This window comes from Hylobates moloch, unplaced genomic scaffold (assembly GCF_009828535.3).
Source record: "Hylobates moloch isolate HMO894 unplaced genomic scaffold, HMol_V3 SCAFFOLD_18, whole genome shotgun sequence".
NCBI classification, from domain to species: Eukaryota; Metazoa; Chordata; class Mammalia; order Primates; family Hylobatidae; genus Hylobates; species Hylobates moloch.
The window spans coordinates 76,906,717-76,927,641 of NW_026652293.1; the positions used below are offsets into that span (position 1 = coordinate 76,906,717).

Genomic DNA, 20,925 nt, shown 5'->3' on the forward strand with positions numbered 1-20,925 from the left:
ACTTGCACAGCCTCAGAAACTGCCCACTACAGGAGTCTATGGAAATCAAATCATCTGCACCACATGGTTTTAGATTATTTGCAGAATTGCCAGCTTCCATAAGGTACTGTTAGGATCAACCTTTGTGGTATTTTACAGATTTTTGTTAGACTCACTGCTGTTTATATTAAAAGAAAATGCTGACTAAGAGCAGTAAGCAAATATGCTTACTAAATTTGACATCAAGCTGGGAGGGGCAGCTAGTAATTTGGAAAACAAGAATCACGCTGGAAACGAACCACAAGGCAAAATAGATTTTATATGGAGGACACATCCCACACTTCACTTTTTCTTATCTTTCAAATATCCATCAATGCCAACAAAAGGATACAAGGAAAAAGCCATCTGTTAAAAGAATGACTTCACATAACTAGATACAGCCATAACGTTGTTATGCCTAACTCCCTCGCCATCTTATATTTGTTCTTTAGTAAATAGTCTTAAATATTTTTAAAAATTATTTTCTTATATTTTTTCTAGTGAGATTCCCCATTTTCTATACCAATTATTTCCCAATGTATATTCAGGAAACTCCAAATCTCAAGGGTAATTTAACCCAAACAAACCATAAACCATTTTTAACCCCCCCAAAAACACAAACCATTTTTGGTGGTGGTAGAGATACATGAGGATTTGTTATTAAGAGGGAGAAATGAATGAGACAATGTCACAGGATAAAAAAAAAAACAGACTAAGAATTAAAGACAGGGTCAGAAAGGGTGAGAAGTAATATATTATCTTCTATTTAAAGATGAGCATTGTATTTACTTTAAGGAATAAAATTATTACTTTGTATCTTCCTGGGCATTTATGCAAATCATGTGCACTCTGTAAAGTAACAATGATCTTTCCATTATTCTATTTCAAAGGCACACAGGCAAGTTAAAAGAAAAGACAGTTGGCCAGGCATGCTGGCTCGCGCCTGTAATCCCAGCACTTTGGGAGGCTGAGGTGGGCAGAGCAAGAAGTCAGGAGAGACCAGCCTGGCCAACATGGTGAAACCCCATCTCTTACTAAAAATACAAAAATTAGCCGGGTGTGGTGGCACGCACCTATAATCCCAGCTACTCGGGAGGCTGAGGTAGGAGAATAGCTTGAACCCAGGAGGCGGAGGTTGCAGTGAGCTGAGACCCTGTCACTGCACTCCAGCCTGGGACAGAGCGAGACTCTGCCTCAAAAAAAAAAGAGAGAGAGAGAGAAAAGAAAAGACAGTTATTCACAAAGTGTTTATGTTTACCTGGAATTTGAAGCTCATCTTCAATAAATCGAACATAGTTTTGTGCATTAACAGGTAGTTCTTTAAACGCCCTTGCATTTGATATGTCTGTGTTCCATCCTGGGAGAGTCTTATATTGAACTTCAACTTTATTTAAGACTTCTTGGTTTGCTAAAAGTTAAAGAGGACATTTGTTCATGGCACACACTGCTTACTGTCGAACAACTTTTTGATATATTGTAGGTTCAAAATCTCTTTTCAAAATCTTTGGAGCCACATATGTTTTGGGAATTAGAATTCTTCAGGTAGTGGAAAGGTAAAACAGTGCAAATACCATCTGGGGTAGTATTCTATAATCAAACATATTTCTGCAGCAACACATATGATCATTCGCTATAAGAGGATAAAGATTATGTAATACTAACATTAGTTCAAGACTGGTTTTGCTGCCAAATGAATCTGGGTGCCAAACTTAAAACTTTCCAGTTTTAAAGCTTACAGAATTGCATTCTATTGATTAGGGATTGTAGATCTGCATGACAGCAACTTCACAGAAAGAAGGCCTGCATACCTGCTGTCTTCTGAGAAATCTATGGTTCTACTTGAAATTTTCTTCATTATTCTACCTATTTTCTCTGTATCCCCTAATAGAAACTGAAAATGTACTAAAGAAGAGTTTCTTTGACTTGAGTCAATATAGTGGATGCTATGGTACTCTGCCCAGATTTCTCTCAAGACTGAGAGCTGTGGGAGCTCTGCCTGCTGAACCACTCACAGTTTAGAGCCTCTGCAGGACTCGCCCTCCACCGAAGGGAGCTGCTGCCCCACAGCAGCCCATATCCATTGACTTGTCAATGTAGGAATAGAAACAACCTGGGTACTTCACCTTAATTTGGGACAACTTTCAAGGGCTATGTTAGCTCCAGAGCTCCCTATGGGATCAGCAAAGGCTTTTTTGCAACTATATTGCAGTGCAATTTCTCCCTCTGCCTAATCCTGCTTCTCCCACTCCCTCACAGATGTTGTTGCTCAGTCCACTTATGAGCAAACGCGCCTGTGTGCAAATCTCTACATTGGAGTCTGTTTCCTAGGGAACTCAATCTAAGACAGCTGGCACCAGGAATGGTCAGAGGAAGATAGCTCTAAAATGAGAACTAAGAGGCAGGATCATTGGCTGGCTGGCTGGCTGGCAATGAGGACTGCCACTGGGGTACATAGAGTATGGACAGCCTCTATCTGAGGCACTGAGATTCGAGTACAGTGGAGCAACAGAACTGGATGGCTCTTGATGAATGCTATTCACGAACTGGAGAAAGATAATGAAACCTGTCTGGCAGAAGTTAGACAAAATTCCATCTCCTATAGCAGAGAACAGAAAAAGACAACGATTAAGATGAGAATTCAATCATATAGACTGCAAAGCTCCAGAAAAAGCTGAATTCTGCAATCCAGCAAGTTTGCTATGGCAAAGTCAGAGCTTTGTTTGGGAAAAAGTGGGGCCCTGAGACTCTGAATGGGACATCTGAGTTGACATACACGAAAATCCTGAATCCCTAGATTTTCCAAACTCTCTGGGTCTGCAAAATGTCCGATTACTTCCTATTAAAGGTTGTGGCACCCTGTTGCTTGAATATGATGCAGAGGCCTCTGTCTTGCAAGGCAGCATGTGCCCATCTCACATCCACCTTCACCTTCCCCCTCCTGGCCAGTAAATAACTAGGCTCAGGTCCCAGTGTAACCTGGCTAAGGAAGCACTGGGCCTGCTAAGGAAGGAAAGGGACTGTATTCTAAAAGATCTGCAGGAACAAGCCAACATTTGCCACTAGGCACCAAGACAGTGTATATGGAACTGGATCCTGAGGAATGCTGGGTCAAGGCGGGCAGCAGGTGGTAGAACAAAGTTGAGTAAGAGTACATTGGTATGGGACTATCCTCTCACGATGCATGACACAGAGATGATGAAAACATACTGCTAGGAATGCTCTTGGAAGCTTAGAAAAAGTAATGAACCATACTAAGTAGGTATGCCGGAACTGCTGTTGTAGATGGTAGGAGGAATTAAGAGAATCAGTGGGGCTTCCATTTCTAGTCGTCATAAAATACACAGTTCCCAACCAGCTCTCAAAATGACAACTCTTTCTAGGCAGTGAATGACAGGCAGGCACAAAGCCATGGCTCCTGGGAGAGAAAACTCACAAGCAAGTCCAGAAGCCACCCAACTTTCTGCCTAGGGACAATTTCCTGACCAGTTCAGAACACTGGTGTCAGCAGAGAATGGTGGCTCCACTGACCTGGAGAGGTGGATAGCTGACTTCAGGAAAGCTGAAGCAGCTAGAATCAGCAGGGCCAGGCATCAGAGAGGAGCTGTAGAGAGAAGGGCCCCCCAGAAGTCCATGTGAGAGTCCCATGGCTACAGGAGGACACCACAGGTAAAGAGCAAGACCATCAGAGGCTTACCAGACCTCAGCTGCTACACAGTTAGGGGTGGAACAAAGACTCTAGAAGTCAGTAGTGCTGCTGGAAAGGAAGGGACAGGGTACACTGGTGCTCCAGCACTGCTCGATTGAAGAGATCTCATTATTATACCTTAACTCTCCTGGCATCCAGCAGAGCCACCAGAAAGGCTGCTCTTTAAGAATAAAAGCCACGCCCTTGAGTGAAAACTATTACAAACCCCCCATAATGAAGCCAAAAACCAAGCTCTGCCAAGATCTATAGAAGAGACAAAATTTGGAGACTGACTCATACCAGCTTAAAGTTTGAAAAACATCTTGGGTTTTCCACGTAACTACACACAAAGCATAAAACCAAACTATACAAGTTCAAGATGATCAGTGAATAACTGAATCGTCCCCTAAAACAAGGATCAACACTATTCAGAGGAAGATAACAGAATCTGAGTCTCTTTAATATATCATCCACAGTGTCTAACAGTCAACCAGTGACTATCGACCAACAGTCATTAGGCATAGAAACAGTGATCCACAACCAAGGAAAAGAATAGTCAAGAGAAACTCAAGATGGTCTAAATGTTAGACTAACAGAAAAAAAGTAGCTAATATAAATTAAGTAAATTTCATTGTTATTGAGCGAACAGATAGGGAATCTCAGTAGAGAAACAGGAAGTAGAGAAGAGAGCTAAATGGAAATTCTAGAAATAAAAATTCACCAGTGGGTTTAAAAGCATATTGGAGATGCTGATCAGAGTCATTTACCTCTTCCAGTGACTCCATTCCTTGCCTGCTGGAATGAAATCCAACATGATAGGGGGAGCCTTAGCTTAAAGCTTAATGGGACTTTTGCTTCTACTTTCCTGCTGTGATAGCCACAGTAGGGGCTAATTTATACCACTAACCTTCCTCTTATAAGTTTCCCTAGGACAGACCCAGAAGGTTGTTAAACTTATTATACCCTCTTAAAGCACTCTCTGCTGCTGGTGGGGAGTACTGCATGTTGCTGATTCACAGCTCAGTCCCTCTCCAGGAACTGCTCTTGACCAAAGGGAGCTACCTCACTTGAGGAACAGCTCTTATTTCATGGCTAGTTGTTGGGAGGCACAAAGTTCTGGCTACTTGCCTCAATTTAGTATAACTCTAAACGGCCACCCTAGCTCTGTGGCTCCCAATGGGATTGGCTGCACTGTATTTCAACTAGTCCCTCTGCTTCTTTCACAAGTGCTACTGCTGAAAGCATTCTCTACTACACTTCTTGGATACAAATCTCCATCTCGAGAGTGGTTCCGGGGGATCTTGACCAAAAACAGCTTTAAAATTAACACATGAAACGGATAAGTTTTATGTGTTTTGTTAGTTTTTAATATTTTAATTCAAAGAATTTGCTGTAATGTTCTAGAGAACATTACCATAGATGGTAGACCTTGCCACATGTCATTATACTTCGTTAGACTATTCTCTTTGGTGTTTGAAGTTATAAGTCTTGAAATAGCTTTGTAAATAGAATTAAGAACCAGGACATAACATATACTGGAACAGCCAGTTTTCCAAGTGAATATTGTCCTACAATGGCAGTAGATACTTTTTTATAAGCTATCTAGACTCCCTCTATACTTACATACATGTAAGAAAAGGAAAGATAATACGCATTTAATTTCTAAGAACTTAAGAGCTATCCTTAATTCCTAAGAAACAGTAGTCATAAGGTAGTCACAAAACCTACCGGCTCATCAAGTTTTATTAAGCTAGTCAATATTCCTTCATCTGGCATATTCCTAATCCTTATCAAATGACTACTATAGAATAAAGGGCAGAGAAAGTCACTGATGGGGCCTGAAGGATAGGGAGGGCTAATGTACTGACAGCCAGCTTAACAAGACAAGGTCTCTTCTTACCCCTCTTCTTATTCACTCTAAAGAGTGGCATACTTTCCCAAGGAAGGGAGAAACACCTCCATGGAAATTACTTTCAAAGGAGGGAAGATGAGACTCAAGAGCAATATGGCTGGGCTCAGAGGTCCATGTTTTTTCTTTTGAGTTTGAGCACATGCTTGTTGTGACCCAACACCTAAATATTAGCTATGAAAAAAATAACTAATAATAAGTGAGCAAATTTGCACTAATCATAAAGGGCATATCAAGCCTGTCACTATCTATCACAAATTATATGGAAGAGCTTTATGAAATTGCTCTAATACATTCACCTTATAATATCCTTTAGATATTGCCTCAAAGAAAATACCTGGGATATGAGGTATGATTTCACCATCTAACTTGTAAGCAACTCCAACTTTGATTTCCGTAAACATGTCCAAAATATCCAACTTGGTAAGTGCCAACCTAATTTTGGAAGAAAACGCAATGTTAAAAGACCAAACTCTTAAAGGCTCTAATATCTAATTTGATTAATGCAGGAGTAAAGAAAAATTCATGCAAAGCTTAAAAGTTCTAAAGCAATTCTGAAAACTGGTTAGGATTGTATTTTAAAGCGTGCCACACATAAGACACTAGAGGACAATATACACTGAGTTACTTTGCTAGTAATGTAACAGATTTTCACTGATGAATTTTGCTTAGCTTTCTTTTTTGATTGTTTTGAGACAGGGTCTCACTTTGTCATCCAGGCTGGAGTGTAGTGGCACAAACACGGTTCACTGCAGCCTCAATTTCCCAGGCTCAAGCGATCCTTGCACCTCAGCCTCCCGAGTACCTGGGACTACAGGCATGTGCCACCAGGCCCAGCTAATTGTTTTGTGTTTTTTGTAGAGACAGGGTCTCACCAAGTTGCCCAGGCTGGTCTCGAACTCCCAGCCTCAAGCGATCCTCCTGCCTCTTGGCCTCCCAAAGTGCTGGAATTACACACATGAGCCACCATGCCCAGATCAGCTTTCTTATGATTGATGAACAAACAACTTGTATTTGTGGGAGGGCTGCCTGGAGTTAAGGTTGCACTGTGGCCGTGGAACACAGCAGAACTCACTACACTACATGGATGATTAAGATACATGTACATTTACACACATGCCAGCATCCCTCAGTTCTTCACTCTGGTTACCATCACCTCTACCCTTCTGGTCAGAAATTGTCAAAGAGTGAGAAAAACCACATCAAGGACCTCTTCATGAGACATCAAAATTTCCCGACAAACTGACTGGAAAACAGGTTTTAAAGAGAAAATCTGCGGAAATTAGATAACAAACTAAATTTCGGATTCTCATCCACAAATTGTATTTTTAACTTTATTGTTATTTACTGGAAGTTAAGTCTAACACAGATATGAATAAATTTATCTACCTATTCATGTATATGTATTAATAACAACTTAACTTTCCCTGAGCATTTTCAGTGAGCCAGGCAGTGTGCTACAGGCTCTCACTATGTTTCTCACCTAGTTTTTAAAATACCCCTATGAAGTAGGTAATGCTGTTATATAGATTTTAGAGAGGATAAAACAGAGGCAGAGGATGATTAACTTGCTCAGCTACACAAGCATAATGCACAGATCTGAGATTTGAATCCAAGAACTCAGACATTAAGCCCATGCGCTAATCACTAGGTACATCGCCTCCCCTCTGTACATGCTCATGGTGTCTGTGCTACCCACCTGTCTATCTATCCACCTATCTGCCTACATGCCCTATTCTGCCTGCCTCTATACTTACATACCTGTAAGAGTATCATTATTCTTTTCAACAACCTTGGATATCCAGGAGGATAACTTGGGGTCTCTCTCCTTGTGTACCCTTCCCCCTATATCTTGGTCTACTTCTGCCTGGCACTACAATTTCAATATGGAGTCTAAAGAGTGAAATTTTCCTATTAAGGTACTCCACAAAATTAAACCTATGGCCATTAATCATCTATGATTTCCTGAAATAAATGTTTTTGAAGAATACTCACGCAGTAAATCCATTGATCATATGAGCATATTTGAGCAAAACGAGATCCAACCAGCCACATCTTCTTTTCCTTCCAGTAGTTACACCAAACTCTCTACCCCTTGTTTGTAATAATTCTCCAATTTCCTACAGAACAGAAAATTGAACTTTAGGATTAGAATAGCAGTGCTATAGATCTGGTGGAATAATATATACTAGAGATCATAGCAAAGCCTCTTTGAGATAAACATCTTTCAGGTAATAACTAAATTGAAGATAGAATTCCACAGAGATGATGAATTTTATTTGAGGGAGGCATTATTTGGAATGCTTCATTTATTATCATTTTTTTAAGTCAATATTTTTTACAATGTTATACAGATAACTTCCTAAAATCCAGATTGACAGATTAAGAAAAAAACAGTATTTATGAAACAGACAAATCCAGCCAGTTCTTCCAAGAGCTGTAGTTTGATGCTTTTCCTGAAAACCGTAAGGCAAACATATCTAATAAGTCATTGATATAATAATGCCCTTCTGAAGAAAACTAAGATCGAAAACATGCTCAAGGCCGGGTGCGGTGGCTCAAGCCTGTAATCCCAGCACTTTGGGAGGCCGAGGCAGGCGGATCACGAGGTCAGGAGATCGAGACCATCCTGGCTAACACGGTGAAACCCCGTCTCTACTAAAAATACAAAAAATTAGCCGGGCGTGGTGGCGGGCGCCTGTAATCCCAGCTACTCGGGAGGCTGAGGCAGGAGAATGGCGTGAACCCGGGAGGCGGAGCTTGCAGTGAGCCGAGATCGCGCCAGTGCACTCCAGCCTGGGGGACAGAGAAAGACTCCGTCTCAAAAAAAAAAAAAAAAAAAAAAGAAAACATGCTCAAATATCTAAGCTAAGGTCACTCCCTACGACTTGTTTTTCCTATGATCTACCAAAGTCCTTGATTTGCCCCTTTCTGCTTAAAGCTATCATTTCATTATCTCTTATATTCTGACATCATTATAATTACATAGTTTTTGTTTATTTTTGTTGACTTTATTTTATCTTTTGAGACAGAGTCTCGCTCTGTTGTGACGGCTGGAGTGCCATGGTGCCATCTCAGCTCACTGCAACCTCTGCTTCCTGGGCTCAAGTGACCCTCCTACTCAGCTTCCCCAGTAGCTGGGACTACAGGTGCATGCCACCACACCCAGCTAATGTTTGTATTTTTTGTAGTGACAGGGTTTCACCATGTTGCTCCAGCTGATCTTGAACTCCTGGGCTCAAGTGATCTGCCTGCCTCTGCCTCCCAAAGCGCTGGGATTACAGACAGGCCACGTCCAGCCAAAATTATGTATTTAAGGAAATGTTGTTCTGACCAATCTTGCAAATTAAGTGAAAGGCACAGGAGACAATAATTCATTAAGAAAAAAAGAAGAATGAATTTTTAATGCATTTTGATTATTTACTTAGAATAGGCTTACATTGTCTTGCTCTGTAGGAAAGGCACCAATACCAACTCTAGTTGTATAAGCTTTCACAACTCCATACACTTCTCCAACATTCTGAGGGGGCATACCCAAACCAGTACAAACACCTCCAACAGTACAGTTTGAAGAAGTTACAAAAGGGTAAGTCCCTAAAAACAGAAGCAGACATTAAAATATAGTATACACATAAATAACACATTTTAAAACAGAATTACCGTTACAATTCTGCATTTGAGTATATTATAGGTATCTAACCGATCTGAACTGTAACTGCCCTCTCAAAGACTCAGTGTTTTACTTTTTATTCATTTTAGCTGTAATGACATAAAAATGAGGTTAGAGCTTTAATGGAAGCGCTTATACAGAGAGGCTCCTTGAATGCATGTACAGTTACTGACTCAGCTCTTTATAGTAGCTACTCACTTAATGGATTATCAAGAAATTTAATGCTGAAACTCATCTACTTGTTTTCATAGTTTTCCTGTTAGCGTAAAACAAATATGACTCCCTCATACGAATATTTAAAGTGTTGTTGCAACCTGGAGTGACGGCAACACAAGAATTTTGTAGTATTCAACATTTCCCCAGCTTTTAATCTCTACTCAGGGAATAACCCTCAAATTATAAGAGCTAATTAAAGAGTGGCATACTTTCTCACCCCCAAAGATCTCCTTCATATTTAACTATTCACTCTACCAAGTAGACACTGTTTTCTTTCCAGACTGGCTAGACATATTATGGTATCAAAAATACATATCTACTATACAGAAATACACTTTCTTCAATAGTTTACTTGGAGTCAAAAGCCAATGAAATGTCAGTAAAAGCTGAGAACAATCAGACTAATCATGAGAAGTCATGTTTAAATGAAACGATCAACAAACTAATGAGGCAGTAGTTTGAAGAAAGAAGTTAAGCATTAATTAACCTTTTGAAGATGAAGGAAATGCTCTGAATTCAGAGTCTCATGCCCAGGGAGTTAATTTATGTAAACTGGCTTTTATAAATCTTGCTTAATAATAATGTACACATTTTTAAAAGGTTGAATTAAAGATGCAGATTCTTCCACAGAATTTATATTATCTTATAGTTCCAGGGTTTGAAACTGAACCATAAACCAATGAAAACCACAATTTACAGAACCTCAGACCTACTGAACTCAAATGATGATTTTATTTTTCTAATAAAATAGGGAACGTAACACATGTATTGTGTGTTCTGTAATATTCCTTTAAAAAGAATGCCACAAGATGACAAATTTCATCATTCCTGAATATACAAGCTAAAAACATTGTTTTAAAACTCCTTAATGCTAACATTAATTATTTATATTTTAACTACTTAGGGCTCAGTTAAGCTCCCTTAACTATAAATCATATCTCACTTACCAAAATCAATATCTAATAGTGCTGCATTTGCACCTTCTACCAAGATTTTCTTTGGTGGTCCATGTAGGGCCTCATATAGAAAATAAACTCCATCTCTCACCATTGGTTTAATCCTTTCCATATAACCCTATACACAAAGACAAAAACCAATTTCCATGTATACTAATAAACGTTTAACATAACCAGAACAAGAATAAATTACCTGACTTTATGACATGAAAACTGACAAACGCAAAGTAGAAAAGGGCTGGTGACGGTGCTCACTCTATTATAACATTTGGATTAGCCTTCATCTCTCATTGCTGATTTCCCAGGAACAGAAAAGAGGCATTAGCTCAACAAAAACTAGAGATACAGTGAAATTCAAAGGTTCTATATTAACCTCACTGCAAATAAAACCCTCCCAGCAAAGTAGTTAAACTTCATAAACCAGATTTCAGGAAAATAAAAATAAATGACTATATTACATTGTGCTTTTAAATTTTGTGAGGTATTTGAAAAGATGCATTTGTAATATAATCCACAAAACCATAAATTTTTTTTTTATTTCATTTTTTGAGACAGATCCTTGCTCTGTCATCCAGGCTGAAGTACAGTGGTGGGAACATGGCTCACTTGCAGCCTTGACCTCCTAGGCTAACGCGATCCTCCCACCACAGCCTCCTAGGTAGCTGCACCACCACCATGACCACCTAAATTTTTTTTCTTTTTTTGGTGGAGGTGAAGCTGCTCAGGTTGCCCAGGCTGTTCTCAAGTGATCCTCCTACCTCAGCCTCCAAAGTGCTGAATTACAGGTGTAAGCCACTGTGTTTGGCCAACCATGAATTTTGAAACTTGCATCAGTGATTCTCAAAATGTGGTGAGGGCCACAAGTTACATTGCCAAGGATGCAACTATCAGTGATTGATTACTGTTATTCTTTTAAATTTTATCCTATTACTGTAACATATCTATCTCTACACTATTACTAGTAGATAATGTCCAATACTATGTAACACATGGGCATTATAAAAATTTCTCAAAACATTTAATTGTTAGTACTACTGCTTAACTTCAGAACTCAGTTAAAAATGTAAAATAACCAAGAGCTTCCCCTAAGGCCTATAGCATAACTGCATGAAACCTAGGTTCAACTATGTTTAAATATGTGGACTATTATGGAAATTCCAGAATCTACTCATGAACCCATCTGAGTGTGTTAATACCCACTGATAAATGTATGATCACTCCTTGGCTCTAGTCTTCAATTTCTGACTTATTCCTGTTTTAGTCCTATTTTTATGCCTGAAATGACCACACTAGTCATCATGGTCCTTGTTCTTTAAAATTCTGGTTCAACATAGATTACCTGTAAGAATCTTCTTACCCAATTCTATTTATTATTCTTCACCTACTTTACATTCACATGGAACACATATAAAATGGAATTGAAAAGCCATACTCATAGTTTGGCAAGTAAATATTTCCAAGTTGCTAGTCAAAAAGTTAAAATATTTGTTGCATAACAGACTGGGTATGGTAGCTCATGCCTGTAACCCCAGCACTTTGGGAGGCCAAGGCAGGCAGACTGCTTTAGCTCAGGCATTCGAGACCAGCCTGGGCAACATGGTGAAAACCCATCTCTACCAAAAAAAACCTAGCAGGGTGTGGTGGTGTGCCCATAGTCCCAGCTACTCGGGAGGCTGAGGAGGGAGGATCCCTTGAGTCTAGAAGGTCAAGGCTGCAGTGAGCTGTGTTCATGCCACTGTACTCCAGCCTGGGTGACAAAGCGAGACCCTGTCTCAAAAAATAAAATAAAATAAAATATTTATTGCATAACTGAATAAAAAGAAAATGGCAGCCTATTCTACACAACAATCAGTGCACTGAAATACAAATACCTAACATTTAGAATGTTCCTTGTAGGTCATATTTTTTTAGAACTTAGTGGATGGGCAGACCTAAGGTCTGCATTTATTCTAGAATGGCATATGAGGTTTGTAGATTCTTACTCAGTTCTGGAACTGATATTGATACTTATCTATAGATGAGAAGAAGTAATAATCAGATTTACAGGGAACAGTTTGAAGTTCATCAAAAATCATAAAAGGTGAAAGAATGAAGAGGACAGGAATTTCAACTACTGACCAATGTAAGCACCACTGACACCCAATAGTTGCCAAGAAAAGACTAATCTTTGGTCAATTACCTTATTTGTCTCTTAAGAGTGCAGTGCTAAAGAATCTGGCCCTATGGGGTTACCCTTCCTAAATGAGTTGGTTAGCCTGAAAAGTTCTCACTCAGCCCTTTGCTGCTCTGTCCTCCAATTGTTAGAAGTGATTTTTATATAATGCAAATCTAGTCTCCTTTCTGTTCAAAATTTCCTAGTAGCTTTTCATTATCTCCAGGATAAGATCTAAACTTCCTGCCATTGCACATGAGACGTATGATCTGGACTCTGTCTCCTTTACTTCAGGTACTCCTCCTGCTCCCTACTCAGTATTTTGTCTAAGCCATTATCATGTAAAGTCACTCAAACATACCATGTCCAAGACAAACAATTTCCTTTGCCAATTCTTACCCAAAGCCTGCATGAATGAAAAGATCTAGATGCCAATTTGGCAAACAAGTATTAAAAAGAACATTAAAGAGGTCAGAAAGCATTACCTTGAGTTTTTGTAATTCACCTTCAATGTCTATTTCCAAAGTGGGGTATATAGATTTGTATTGGTTAGCTAGAACTTTAAACCTGAGAAACATAGATAAATCAAGATATTACCACTCTGTAAAAAATATTTCAAACAATATCATTTGATTCAAATGGTTTCTGCAGATGGTAAACGATCTTAACAGCAAATTAATCCTGAAACTGAAGTTACCTTCTGAGAAATAAAATTTAATAAAGGAGATCAGCCATATGAATAAGTAAGACTTTCAAATTATTTTTTTACTCAAGTTTAGGCATAGCAACAATATAATTAAGGTGATACGTGTGTAGGGAGGGAAGAGAAATGGAATGACTAAAATCTGTAAACACAAAAGACTTAAATCTGAATTAACTGTATTATACTGTACAAAAACAAAAGGGAGCAGTTTACATGATACTTGTAAAAGAGAGAGAGGCAGACATTAGCAATCTAATATTCTTCAGTAAAGGTGCACTGCCAGTGCAGACAAATGTTAAGTGGTTGACTGAAAGGGGATACAATGTCATTATAGCTTTGATGTCACTTGTTATTATACACAACCAACTCCCTATCATTGAGTCACTGAGTAGCTTTTTGATGACTACTAGGTTTCCCAAGGAGATCTGGCTACAGAAAGCATGTGTTAACGTAGCATCTGTTGATTTCAAGTTGAGCTTGGTATACAGTAATTCACCAGTATCTGAGAGCTAATGATTTCTGGGTGGGAGGACATAAGGAGTCTCCAGGACTGAAAATGCAAGGATCAAGACCTTAGAATGTAACCACCCAAGGACTGCCACAGCCCCTGGAATCATTCTATTTCTCAGGAAACCATTCCATATTTCGATTCTTAAATATAACTCTGGCTTTGTCTTCTTAGGACATTCTATTAAATCACCATCATGTTATTTTTCATGAAGTTAAATCTGTAACCAAGGATGAATTAGAATGTAATAAAAATAACTTTAATATTTCAAACCTTAAAAAAGCCAACCACCACTATTTAACTAGAATACCGACTGCATCGTTTTGCACCCTAGGTTTTAAAAAAAATCAAAAAATGCATTCATCCCTTCCATTTTGAAACACAAGTTACTTACCTCTCAGAGAAGCCATCAAAGTCAGAAACAAGGTCGCACATCCTGAGTCCACTCCGAGCAGCTTTGGACGAATAAACTGGGCCAATGCCCTTTTTTGTTGTACCCAAACTTAAAAACAAATCCAAACAAGCTTTAAGTTAGACAAGAAAGATGTAGGTCTTCTGGTCAGATCATTACAGTGAATAAAGTTACATATGACTATTTTCTGTTTATGTTATTTCTTGCTAAGTATATGTTCATAATCCTACTGATTTTCTCCAAAACAGGATATTCTAATACTCATTTTTCTTAAACTTCGGGTCTAGAACTAAAATATAAGGGTCTGCATATGCTTAAACTGTACCAAAAAAAAAAAAAAAAAAAACCCACACATACTTTTTTCCTGCTTGTTCTTGTCTCTGTTGTTCCTGGATACCATCAGCTGCTTGATGAAAATCAAATACTGAGGGGAAATAAAACCACAGTTGTTGAAACAAAGATAAAACACAAAAGCAAAATCCACTGCAATTTCAAATTACTGAAGTTATAAATCCCTTCAGCCTCATTTCAGTATAATAAACATATTTTTAAAAGTGATAATGGTAGAAGTTTATAACACCAACTAGTACATTAACATGAAAATGTTTGATCTTTCACTCTTATTTATTGCAGTCTATACTATTTTAAAAAATAAGTCATTAAGAGGGTAATTTTGAAACATCCTGCCCTAAAATTTTACAAAGGTGAATTTACAAAAATACTCTTTTTTCTTCAAGTTCTGGACTCCAAGAATCTAGGGCTCATGTTGACACCTCCCTTTTCCTCACTAGTCTCGAGCTTCCATCACCTCTCGCCAAAACTGCAGTCTCCTAATGTGTGTACCTCTTTCCATTCTTAGACATCTCTAATCCAAATGCTGTCATGCAGCCAAAGCCATCTTTCTAAGACACAAATATGGCATTCACACCTCCCCTGCCCTTAAAACTCCATGGCTTTCCACTGCTCTAAAAAAAGAGACAAAATTCTTTTTATTATCTGGCCTCCTTGCACAGTCTACACTTTCATCTTATACCATGCTCTGCCACCCTCACTGCCCTCTGGTCACACTGGCATTCTTTGCAGCCCTCAGCTACAAGGCATGTACTTCTACATGAAATATTGCCTCTTTCTACACCTACACATAACTTGTACTCCCTCTCTCCCCTACCAATGCTCTGAGAGTATTAGGATCATGTCAGTTCAGCCTACTCGTTGATTTCCGGTGCAAATATGTCCTCAAATATTTACTGATTCAATAAATAGATGGTTTATAGAAGAGGCAGAACTAGAATTTTGGTCTCTGAACTTCTAACCAAGGCTTCTTGTTTTTTGTTTTGTTTTTAAACAGCTTTATGGGAATATAATTTATACACCACAAAATTCATCCATTTAAGATGTACAATTTACTGATTTTTAGCATATTTAACCATAGCTTCTTTTTGCTAATGATGACACTGTTTCCAAATAATTAAGCTGAAATGTGTAGATGTTTAACAGAAAGACTGATTTGAGGTCCTTGGGATTAGTGGTAGCATCTGTAAAATAACTATTTAGAAGTATTAGAAGACTGATGTTGAAGCTATAGATGGTGAAGCTAGAAAAGTCTGATAACCCAATCTAAATCCATCCTCTGATTAACCCTGCCCCTAAAACCATGTATGTACTCTTCTCTAATTCCCTCCTTTTGAGACACTACTAAAACTATCAAGGCAGTCCTCTCCCTGTGCTTGGCAAGGTTAACAACCATAGCTTTTTATTATCAACAGGTTTCCCTGGTGCGTTAGTAGAAAAGTTTTGATGCTGTACATACTAATTAGTTATATTTCAGAAGCTAAATATGTGTGATTTAAAAGTATCTAGTAAGCAGTATCTGTCTTAGTGCCACACAGTTAGATAAAAGTAACATCTTTAAAGCCATATCAATATACTGCACACCAAAAGATATCTATCTACAAGAATGCTCAGGATAACAGTATTTGTAATATCGCAATATTGGAAACAACTCAAATTTTCATCAATGGTAGAATGAATGGATTTTTAAAAGTGTGAAATGGTCATATAAAGGGATACTATATAGCAATAAAAAAGAATAAAATACTCTTTATGTAAACAATAATTTTGAGCTATAAGGCTTAGTTTATCATTATGTTCCCATTTTATTGCCCAAGCAATAGTCTTTCTCAGTTACTTGAGAGGCCAGAATAGTTCTTAAGGGCTGTTTAAACCCCGATTTTGCAAATCAGTTATGACAAGATTGAGATCTTAGAGTATGCCATTCTCATTTCTATTGAATAAAAAGACATTTGAATGTAAATGTTTTGTTTTCTATAATCTAAGAAATTAAAAAAGCAACTGACAACCCACAAATAAATGGTTGATGGAAAGCAGGTGAACCATATTTTTCAGAAATTAATTTAGTACCTTGTCATAGAATTAATGCTTTCCTTGGTTTTTCTAGGCCCCAGGAAGCAACTACTGTAATCAGAATAATTACTTTCATAAGACTTCATCATGGCATGGAGCATTAATGCCTCCACTATTACTGTTTTGAAAGAACAGCCTTGGAATATCTGTTTCACTTTCTACAGCCTAGATATTGCAAACAAAAAAACCATCGTAATTGTGCACCTTTAGTTAAGTTTATTAACAGCATTTTTAAATTTTTTTTTTACTATTATAGTTAAGTTTTATTAGTATGACTAATGCTATACTACGGTTGGTGTGAGACTTGGTACACGTAATAGCCACGTTGCTTGCTTCCTCACATCTCCCTGAGGTCTTTACTCAACTGTCACTTTCAGTGAAACCTCCCTGCCACATTGTATACAACTGTAGGCCCCTACCTCCTCCTCCAAACTGCCTGCCATTGCCTAGCTCCTTTCTCTGAGTTACTATTTCTCCTCAGAAATGAGCACTATATGCCATGCTACATCGATTACATATTTCTATTGATATGATTTGTTTTCACTAATACATGATATGCTCCATTAAGGGATGCTTTTGGTTTTTTCTACTGCTGAATCCTCAGTGCTCAGCACCATACCTGACACAGTAGGCATTTAATACATAGATATTAAATAAAAGACACCTAACAAATCTGGATTTCATATTTAAATTTTAAGTGTCTCAACCACTTCTCAGGCCATTTTCCCTGAATAAGCATCTCCTGTAGTACAAACTAAGTTATGAGATTCAGTGAACAGGGCAAAAGGTTAATGCAATAGGTCCTTGCATTAGTATGCTAATGTAAAGAACTGGCCAGCAACTTAATAATTTTTAAGTTTCCTCAAAAAAATCAACTGTTTAAACCTTCTAAGTGAAATATTTGAAGGTAACTCAAGTAACGTAAAAGATGCATATTACAGCCCCTAGAGCAACTACCAAAATTCTTAAATTCATAAAACAAGAGGTATAGCTAGTAAGTTAACAGTGGAGATAATATTTAAAATGTTCAATCGAAAAGAAAGCAGGAAAAGAACAAATAAAAAGAAAACAAAGAGCAGACATAAATCCAACCATAGTGATAATTAACTATAGTAAAAGTAACTAGTCTAAACATTCCAATTAGAGGATAAAATTGTCACAATGAATAAAATGCAAGACCCAACTCCATTTTGTCTATAAGAAATACATTATAGATCTAAAGACACAGATACACTAAGGATTATTAGAGGATGGAAAGTGATACACCGTGCAAACAGTCATCTTAAGGCAACTCTAGTGGCCATATTAATATCAAAGTAGGTACCAGAATAAGGAATACTACCATAAAGAGGATATTGTGGTATTAACAATCATAGCTTATTAGATACTTTTAAATCACATAATACAAATTTAGCTTCTGAAATGTAACTAATTAATATATACAGCATCAAAACTTTCCTACGAACAGCATCACGGAAACCTGTTGATCATAAAAAGCTATGGTTGTTAATACCAAAGAGGATATTTCATAATGAGGAACGGTTCAATGCATCAAAATCAGAATTGTAAACATACATGTACCTAACAGAGCTTCAATGTGCATGAAGCAAAAACTGACTGACTCGAAAAGGGAAACAGACAAATCCACAATTATTGTTGGAGGTTCAGCACTCCTCTGAGTAACTGATAGAATATACAGATAGAAAATCAGTTGGGATATAGGATTTGAACAATACTATCAAACAATTTGATTTAATTGGCATTTAAAGAACACTCTACTCAACAAGAGCAGAGCACATATTCTTTCTAAGTGCATGAAGACATTATCCAAAACAGACCACATCCTGAGCCATAAAAGAAGTCTCAACAAACTAAGATTAGGATCATACGTATTCTCTGTTCACAATAAAATTAAATTATAAATAAATAATAGAGAGAAATCATGAAAATCTTCCAATGTTTGGAAACATGAACATCATACTCAACTTATAGGTTAAAACAGAAATTATGTTATTTTGAACTGAATGGAAATGATTGTATAAATAATATTTGTGGAATATAGCTAACAATTACATGTGTTAGAGGAACACATGTAATTTTAAATGCTTACATTAGAAAAGAAAGAGGAAGGAAAGAAGGAAGGAAGGAAGGAAGGAAGGGAGGGAGGGAGGGAGGGAGGGAGGGAGGGAGAGACGAAGGGAGGGAGGTCAGTTGGTCGAGAGTTCATGATCCAAGCTTCTAAAGGAACTACAAAAACGAGCAAATTTAAACCAAAGAAAGTAGAAAGAAGAGAAAGAGCTGAACCCAGTGAAACAGAAAATAGAGAAAATGGTTATTTTTTGGGGAAAAAAAAAATCAAAAACCCACAAAATCAATAAAATAGATACCAGGAATAAAAGAGGGACATTACTGAAGACTAAAAAAGTTACCAATAATTTGAGAAGTTAGATGAACACATTTCTTTAGAAAACATAAATATCTAAAACTGACACAAGAAACAGAAAAATCTGAATATCCTGATATCTATTAAAGAAATAAAATTTATAACCTTCATGGAATTCATAAAAACATCCTCACAAAGATTTTCTATAAAACATTTAAAGAAGAAATGTTACCAACCTCACACATAACTCTTTCAGAAAAATAGAAGGCACTAAAACTGAAGAACAGACAACAAAACTAAGAAAACTACAGAGCAGTATTTGTCAGGATAAAAACAGCACATCTTGACCAAGTACAGCACTTAAGTTAGCTGTTGGGTGTATGCATATATGAATAAAACACATAAAATTCTTTCCTTTGTGGACACAACCTGTGTAAGGTGTTTTACTGATTGGGGAACTAATGACCAGAAAGGAAATCACTTGCCAGAGGATCCATAATCAAGATTTGGACTCAGATCCCTCCATTTCAAAGCCTATAGTTTTTTCCATTGTACTACGCTCCCTAGCACCCACCACACTTTTATACAGAATCTCATATTATGGAAAATTTTTTAAATCCTTGGAAATAAATGAACATTCTGAAGCATCTATATGCCAGATCCTGTACTCAGTTCTGAAATGAGAATTCTAATGCCTTAAATTACAATGGAGCTTACAGAACTGTCCGTTCAGTGCCATGGTGACAGGGAGTCTCTAAAGCAAAGATCGAAGTGGTTTCACAGCAACGATTCTCAGACAGGTTTCCAATCAGTTATTTGGTTTTTTAATGATACTATTTATTCCTTTTCACGATTACAGAATTGACTATACTAAAATGCATGTTTCTGGCCGGGCGGTGGCTCACGCCTGTAATTGGGAGGCCGAGTCAGGTGGATCATCTGAGGTCGGGAGTTCAAGACCAGCCTGGCCAACATGGTAAAACCCTGTCTCTACTAAAAACACACAAAAATAAGCCGGGCATGGTGGGACATGCCTGTAAGCCCAGCTGCTCAGGAGGCTGAGGCACGAGAATCGCTTGAACCCAGGAGGTGGAGGTTGTAGTGAACCAAGATCATGCCACTGCACTCCCGCCTGGGTGACAGAATGAGACCCTGTCTCAAAAAAATAATTAAAATAAAATAAAATAAAATAAAAAATATGTTTCTTATAAGACTTTTTAAGGACCCTAGGAAGTGAATCTTATAGGCTTTTAGTAACATACATTTTAAAGCACAACACATCCATTGTTACACATATTACTACTAACACCTAAATTTTAGTCTGAGCTTATCTTCTACAGGCTCAGTCCTCTGTCAGAAATACTTTCCTTTAAGGACATACATTTATGGGAAAAAATAATTAAAGAAATATAATTATAAATAAAATAATAAGATTCATTTACATTTATTATGGTTAAACCACATTAGTTTCCTTTTACTCTAGGCCTTTTGACCCCTTCCCATTACTACTTTGTTGTTTTGTTTTGGTGATCTAAAGTAATTAAGTAACTTGCTTAAACTCTATGTTGTACCAAGGATGGAACTGTTAAGTGACAGACCCAAAGCAAATGCAATGAAGAAGGAAGATGGAGAATCCAGACAGGAACAGGGATATGTCTCTTAACACTATGCTCTTTCCAACAGGCTAATATCATCAGCATATATTTACATCTGCACATAGCCCAACTATCTGATTATATACACTGATGCTATACGTTATTCAAATGGCAGGCGTTAGGGATTATTCTGTTTTGCAATCCTAAATTGTGGTATGCTGATTAAGATACTGAATTTCACAGAGCAGACAACATAACAAAAAGCCATTGGAAAGTTCTGAAGATAAGCAGTGG

General features: G+C 37.7%; 1 protein-coding gene across 3 annotated transcripts in view; it reads right to left on the reverse strand.

The window, feature by feature from the left end:
• Nucleotides 1-20,925, reverse strand: part of ADSS2 (adenylosuccinate synthase 2) — a 43,193-nt gene that overhangs the window by 1,519 nt on the left and 20,749 nt on the right. For all 3 annotated transcript variants that reach the window (XM_032136528.2, XM_032136529.2, XM_058430494.1), the window contains 8 exons: nt 14,587-14,653; nt 14,212-14,319; nt 13,092-13,173; nt 10,446-10,572; nt 9,052-9,206; nt 7,608-7,732; nt 5,950-6,047; nt 1,277-1,426 (listed from right to left, as the gene is read on the reverse strand). In XM_032136528.2, the coding sequence (XP_031992419.1) occupies nt 1,277-1,426; nt 5,950-6,047; nt 7,608-7,732; nt 9,052-9,206; nt 10,446-10,572; nt 13,092-13,173; nt 14,212-14,319; nt 14,587-14,653 (912 nt within the window). The remainder of the gene's footprint in view (nt 1-1,276; nt 1,427-5,949; nt 6,048-7,607; nt 7,733-9,051; nt 9,207-10,445; nt 10,573-13,091; nt 13,174-14,211; nt 14,320-14,586; nt 14,654-20,925) is intronic.